The sequence below is a fragment of the Otolemur garnettii genome, unplaced genomic scaffold, assembly GCF_000181295.1.
Source record: "Otolemur garnettii isolate 467f Iridium unplaced genomic scaffold, OtoGar3 scaffold00018, whole genome shotgun sequence".
NCBI classification, from domain to species: Eukaryota; Metazoa; Chordata; class Mammalia; order Primates; family Galagidae; genus Otolemur; species Otolemur garnettii.
The window spans coordinates 19,417,948-19,425,413 of record NW_003852413.1 but is presented as its reverse complement, the minus strand read 5'-3'; the positions used below and the strand labels follow the sequence as shown (position 1 = coordinate 19,425,413).

Sequence of the window (7,466 nt, the reverse complement as noted above, 5' to 3'; positions counted from 1 at the left end):
GCCTCCCAAGTAGCTGGGACTACAGGCGCCCGCCACAACGCCTGGCTATTTTTTGGTTGCAGCCATCATTGTTGTTTGGCGGGCCCAGGCTGGGGATTTGAACCCGCCACCTTAGGTGTACGCGGCTGGCACCTTAGCCACTTGAGCCACAGGCGCAGAGCCTGAATCTCCTACCTTAATGGGACATGGTTTCAAGTAACTTTTGACTATTTCTAATATCAAACTTAGCATGAAAAAAAATACCACTATTGTTAAACTCTGTGTTATTGGCTTGCCAGGCACTTTGTTTCATTTAAAGTAGCCCTAAACTTTCACCATCTGTACAAGGTAGATAGGGGGTTCTTGGTCTTCCCATTGTAAAGATGAGAGAGGTGACTTAACTCAAGTCTTTTAGTTAAAAATTCTACCCCAAGCCCATGCTTGGGCTTTAGGGATTTTTGTTTGCTTATTTCTTTGTCTGGGTATGGATGTTTGGATATTTGGGGGTTTGAGCTCAAGTCTATATCAAAAGAGTTTATTTTGAAATAAGAAACTTAACAAAAACCTTTATATACTCCTCTATTTTCCTCTTTACAAGGATGATATAATTCATTGTAGAGAATTTATTTTGAAAAACGTAGCAAGAGGAAGAAAATTAAAATCCATTATAGTCCTACCTCCTGGGAATAAGCAGTATAAACATATTGGTTCATAGTCTTCCTTTCCTTCACAATTTAAGTGGGAAAAAAAATTATAAAGTAGAAGTGTTAGAAGAAAATACATGTATTTTTGTCATGCTAGGGTGAGGACCCAGAAGTCATAAAACAAAAATTGTCAAATTTAAAAGTTTTTTATAACAGGCAAAAATAAACAACAAATGGGGGAGATATTTGTAGAATGTGTATCAGTAAATTTTAGAGAGCAAGTTGATGATGACATGGGGGTGGACATAAAGTTCATGTGCAGTTTACTATGTTAAACTATTTTAAATTGCACATGAACTTTATGTCCAGTCTGTATATTATAATTTTAAATGTGCATACCCTTTGACCCAGCATGCCTCTTTCTTAAACCTTACTCTGCAGAAATACATATCCCAGTGAGCAAAAATAGATGGACAAGAAAGTTCATTACAGCATTACTTGTAAAACTGAAGAACAAAATCACCAAAATGCCCATCAACGGGGGGCTGCCTGAATATGCTGTGATCCATACGTATAGTGGACTTGGTTGTTAGAATGGGCAGGTCTACATGTTCTCACCAGGAAAGGTGTGTAAGATACAGTGTTTAAAGAGCAGTTTGTAGGCATAGTGTAGCTCATGCCTGTAATCCAGCCCTCTGGGAGGTCCAGGCGGGTGGATTGCTGGAGCTCAGGAGTTCAAGACCAGTTTGAGCAAGAGCGAGACCCCGTCTCTACTAAAAATGAAAAACTGAGACAAGAGAACCATTTGAGCCCAAGAGTTGGAGGTTGCTGGGAGCTGTAACGCCACGGCACTCTATCCAGGCCAAAAGCTTGAGACTGTCTCAGAAAATAATAATAATAATAAGAAGAAGAAGAAGAAGCAGTTTGTAGATAATGTTATACAGTCCTATTTTATTTTTGAAAGGTGGATTGTGTGCATTTGGAACTTGGAGGCAAAAAAGCCTGACATTATATTTGCCTCCTCTCATCTTCTGAAGTGAAGACTGTTGATGACAGGATTGTATGTAGCATTTGAGAGACGGGCTGGGTGGGTTTTTACTTTGTATATGTGTTACACATCTGTGCATTGTTTGAAATCTTATATCATATAGTACCAGAAGAATAAGGGGAGAAACCCTGTATGCAGCACCCATTCATCATATACGTATTCTGACTTCTGTGGTCATTCACTCTTTCTCCAATTGTCATATAATATATGACCTCTAGGATTAGGACAGGATAACCAAATCTCCTTCTTTGATTTGTACCCCTTAACTCTTGAACTCATAATTAATCAAAAGTCTTACTAACATAATGAACCTTTTCTCTCCCTGAATTTGTCTTGCCCAGATGAACTCCTTGCCAGCAGAGAGGATCCAGGAAATACAGAAGGCCATTGAGCTGTTCTCAGTGGGTCAGGGACCTGCCAAAACTATGGAGGAGGCTAGCAAGCGAAGCTACCAGTTTTGGGATACGCAGCCTGTCCCCAAACTAGGTATGTATGTACTTTCTTCCCCAGGTGAGGGCAAGGGACATGCCTCAGCTATGGCTCCATGGTAGTACCACCCTGAATTTATGGAGAAGGGCAACAGGGTCCTGGAGTTCCTTGGTGTTTATTTTAAGAGGAGAGTCTTTTAAACGCAGCAAAGACAAGACTGTTATTCAGACATCTTATCATTTCACAGCAGCACACACTGAGAACAAATAATGATCCTTTAGTCCATCATGTATTGGCACGTGATGATTTGGGATGTCTGCCCGGAGGTTTGTCTTCCCATATAGATTTATAGAGGGACTGTCTAGTTTGTTCGTTTTTTGTAGAGACAGAGTCTCACTTAATCGCCCTCGGTAGAGTGCCGTGGTGTCACACAGCTCAAAGCAACCTCCAACTCCTGGGCCTAGGCGATTCTCTTGCCTCATGCTCTCGAGTAGCTGGGACTATAGGTGCCCCCCAGAACGCCTGGCTATTTTTTTTGTTGCAGTTTGGCCAGGGCTGGGTCTGAACTTGCCACCCTCAGTATGTGGGACCAGCACCCTACCCACTGAGCCACAAGTGCCGCCTGGACTGTCTTGTTTTTCTGGACAAATGTTTAATCCTGTCTCTTCCCTTTATCTCTCAGCCAGTATATGCTTACTAAATTTTACATGTTGCTTAAGAGCAATGGTTCAACACCTGAAATCCTATAAGTAGAATTTGTCAGCACCCCTTAAAAAAAGCTATAATAAACTCTTAAAGGGGTAGGACAGGCAGAATGTTTAAATAGCAGAGTTAGAGGCACTTGCCAAGACTGAGTGACAGCCAACCTTGATGAGTACCTTCAGAGCCTGAGGTTGACCAAAAGTTTCTGGAGTATTTGCATCATGATTCTGGACACATTGATGGCCAAATTTCTGTTTCCTGTGTGGCTAGGTAAGTTAAGTTATGTTGAAAAAAAACCATGTTCCTGGGCCGGGTATGATTGCTCACACCTGTAATCCTAGCACTCTAGGAGGCCAAGGCGGGTGTATTGCCTGAGCTTACAGGTTCAGCCTGAGCCAGATTGAGACCTCGTCTCTAAAAATAGCCAGGTGTTGTGGGGGGCACCTGTAACCCTGCTACTTGGGAGGCTGAAGCAAAAGAATTGCTTAAGGCTGAGAGTTTGAATCTGGTACTTTAGACCACTCGGCTATCCTGACATCCTTAAGGCCAAGAGTTTGAGATTGCTGTGAACCATGATGCCATAGCACTCTACCAAGGGTGAGAAAGTAAAACTCTGTCTCCAAAACAAAACAAAAAAAAAAAAGAAAGAAAAAAACATGTTCCAACACCAAATGTAAATGATTTTCAAGTTTTCCTTGATTCTTCCTTCCAGAATCACTGTGAGACTTGACAGTATTTGCAGTGGGAATGAGGAGGGTGAGGCAGGGTAGGGCCAAAGACTGGTACGGGGAGAAAGGCAGCTGTGCCCAAGGGCCTTCACCTTCTGCAGAGGTGAGGAGCATCAGTGCTCCGTGGATGGGCAGGATGAGTGTTGCCTTAAGAGCTTATAGAAGTGCAGTATCTTGGTCCCAGCCCAGACCTGCAGAATCAGAGTTTACTGGAGATTTGTGTCTACTTTCAAAGTTTGAGAAGCTCTACTTGAGAGCAGATGCAGTTCTTAGACAGGTTGGTCACAACTCAGAAGCAAGCTGAGGGGACGTATCCCCATGGGCAACGGAAAGCAGGTGAATGTGAGTGGTGCTAATTCCAGGTCCCGGAACCCATTGGCTAAACCTTCCAGAGGGTGTTGGGTCATAGCATTGCTGTTAATAGGATGGGGACCCAGTGACCACCCCAGTAAGGAGCGGGAAAGATGTAGAGAGCTACATATTCTATTTCAGAATGAAATCTCTGAACAGGAATTTTGTGGCAGCTACACACTTCTTGGCCCCATTTTCAGATGGTGTTTAGTGTTTGGAGTTTGGGGTTGATTTTATTTTTTCATTAGGAATTTGCAAATGGGCCAGGTGGGGTAACTCACACCTGTAATCCTAGCACTGTGGGAGGCTAATGTGGGTGGATTGCTTGAGCTCAGGAGTTTGAGACTAGCCTGAGCAAAAATGAGATCTTGTCTCTACTAAAAATAGGAAAATTAGGCAGGCATTGTGGTGGGTGCTTATAGTTATAGCTCCTTGGGAGGCTGAGGCAAGAGGATCACCCAAGCCCAAGAGATTGAGGTTGCTGTGAGCTGTGATACCACAGCACTCTACCGAGGGCAACAAAATAAAACTCTGTCTCGAAAAAAAAAAAAGGAATTTGCAAATAGGTAACCTTGCTCCATTCTTCACAGGTAGTAGGACCTGGTGAAGATGCGACTTGGGATTAATGGGTTTTTCTTCCTTTTCAGTCTGGCAGCACTTTGTTGTTTGCCTCTGTGTCTCACCTGTAAATGTAGGAAGTTTGGAGCACTTGAGAAAGCCACACAGTTACTCATAGTGGCCCTGACACTCTCAGGAAGGTGGAACAGTGTTCTGTTTTATTTCTTACGGATGTGCCTTCTATACAGCACGTAGTGTGGGATCTGGAAGAGTGGTTGCCCGAAGCTTCTGACCAGTCCGCCTTTTAGGTTCATGGTCAATCAAGCCCAAATTAAGGATCTCTTTGTCTCAGTGAGTTAGCCTGCAGAAAGCACCACCTTGTCTGGCATAAGTCAGCCTGCATGGCTGAGGTATTACCTTTGTTCTACTAAGTATCCTTAGGATAGTGTCATTTACAGCTTCTTGCCTTAAATTTTTTCCACTTAAATGGGGTATTATGATTGCAAAACTCCTGCACATTGAGTGTACTATGTACTCTCCACATTGGGAGAGTTCTAATTAGATTTATTTCGCTGAAGAGACCTATAATTCTTTAGAAGTTTAACATTGTCCTAGATTCACCACTGAAAGGCATTCAAACCAGAAGTGGTTTTGTGTGTGTGTGTGTAGAGACAGAGTCTCACTATGTCGCCCTTGGTAGAGTGCCGTGGCATCACAGCTCACAGTGACCTCCAGCTCTTGGGCTTAGGTGATTCTCTTGCCTCAGCCTCCTGAGTAGCTGGGACTACAGGCGCATACCATAACGCTTGGCTATTTTTTTGTTGCAGTTTGGCCGGGGCTGGGTTCAAACCCACCACCTTCGGTATATGGGACCGGCGCCCTACCCTGAGCCACAGGCACCACCCAAACCAAAAGTGTTTTAAGATAAATATAGGTGTGAGCTACTGTGCCCAGCCTTCAGTTAGTTTTTAAAAGTAATTCTCAAAGGGAAAATGTGTACTCACTTGGTTTCCCTGGGTCCTAGAGAGAAGCTTCTCCTCTTTTCTCCCTCTCCCTTGTCCTCATTTGGTTTATTGTTTTCAGATCTCATTGTCTTTACTCCTGTATCCTTTATAGTTATACCAAAGGGTTTAGATTTGAGTCCCTGATGTTGGAGGGTAGAAAAAGAATTTTTGGAGGAAGAGTGTATTGGAGGTGGTCAAGAGCCATTATAAAAGGTAGAGGAGACTGGGGGCGGGGGCTCACACCTGTAATCCTAACATTCTAGGAGGCTGAGGAGGGTAGATTGCTTGAGCTCAGTAGTTCAAAACCAGCCTGAGCTAGAGACCCCCATCTCTGCTTGAAACAGGAAAATTATCACTCTGGGAGGCCTATGGCAGGTGCCTAAAATCTCAGCTACTTAGGAATTTGAGGCATGAGGATCGCTTGAGCCCAAATAGTTTGAGGTTGCTGTCAGCTATGATAATACCATGGCACTTTACCCAGGGCAGCAGAGTGAGACTCTGTCTCTAAACAAATAAATAAGTAAGATATAGAGCAGGCCACTCTGTACAGAAGGACAGACAGAAGCTGTCACTGGGACGAGGACAGTGCAGGGACCTGGGGCTGCTTCTCAGTTTCATTGGCACTCCAGAGCGAGCAGGAGTCTATTGAAAGTGGCCACTACTTTCTCAGTGTTTCCTGTACTTCTGGTTTTTTAGTTGTATCTTAGAGATACAGAACAAGCTTAGGATGACATAAGTAAGTCATACTACGGATAAGGTTTATCAAAAATAGATTAAGACATACTGTTTGAATATTGTATAAAAGTTCACTCAGAATCAGTTGAGAAGCACTTACTGAGTGCTCATTGTAAAATGCAGGTCTGAAGGGCCCGCTGGCCCCTAAAAACCCATTAAGGATATCCCACAGCCCTCAGGATAAAAATCTAGCTTCAGTAATAGGGTGCCTTCAAGGCCCTCTGTGACTGGCCCCAGCTTTCCTCCCCAGTCTCATCTAGTTTCAGCTCCTCCTCTTCATCTCCAGCCTTTCTTTTACAGGGACTGTTCCTTGTGCATGTGTTCTCCCTACCCCACACACTTCACTGTCTGATTCTTAATTATCCTTGAGATCTTGTCTTTGTATATTTCCTCGGAAAGTCTTTCTTTACACACACACAGGTCCTGTAGCACTCTGTGAGGGCAGGGACTCCATACTTCATTCTCATGGCCACTTGTTTTGCTGGGTGGCAGGTGCCTGCTTGCTGATCTCTTTGATGTCTGTGATGGTGAGGACCCTTGTCCATTTCATTGGCCAGTGCCTGTCACAGAACTGGCACAACTAGGATTCAGTGAACTACTTGGAGAAGGAGAAAGTGAATGGAAATGCCTCTTTCACATAGGACCTAGTAACCAGCCTAAATGAGATTTAAAGGTTCTGAAGTATGTTTTGGAAAAGGTGTAAATTCAATACAAGATGAGATAGTGAGGTCTGGCCCTTAGCTTTGTAGGCTTAAAAACTATTTTTTATATGCATAGCAGATTGACTTAAAGTAATTCACGAGGGCTACTTTATAATCATAAATATATCAAATAATAAATCGATAGAGGCTCGGCACCTATAGCTCAGCAGCTAGGGTGCCAGCCATATACACTGGAGCTGGCAGGTTTGAACCCGGCCCAGGCCTGCCAAACAGCAATGTCAAGTACAACCAAAAAAAAAAGAAAAGAAATAGCCAGGCATTGTGGCAAGCACCTGTAGTCCCAGCTACTTGGGAGGCTGAGGCAAGAGAATCGTTTAAGCCCAAGAGTTTGAGGTTGCTGTGAGCTGTGACCTGCCACAGCACTCTACCAAGGGTGACATAGTAAGACTCTGTCTCAAAAAAAAAAAAAAAAAGAATAGAATAAATCAAAAGATCAGTTTCTTGACTAGGGAAGAAAATCTGACTTCTGTCTTAAGAAGACAAGTCGGGGAGTCATATCTTTTTTTTTTTTTTTTTTTTTTTTGAGACAGATCCTCAAGCTGTCCCCCTGGGTAGAGTGCCATGGC

At 43.4% G+C, this 7,466-nt stretch overlaps 1 protein-coding gene across 1 annotated transcript in view; it reads left to right on the top strand.

Annotated features, from left to right (window-relative positions):
- Nucleotides 1-7,466, top strand: part of NMT1 (N-myristoyltransferase 1) — a 43,666-nt gene that overhangs the window by 20,390 nt on the left and 15,810 nt on the right. The window contains exon 3 of the mRNA XM_003786254.3: nt 2,013-2,157. Coding sequence (XP_003786302.1) covers nt 2,013-2,157 — 145 coding nt within the window. The remainder of the gene's footprint in view (nt 1-2,012; nt 2,158-7,466) is intronic.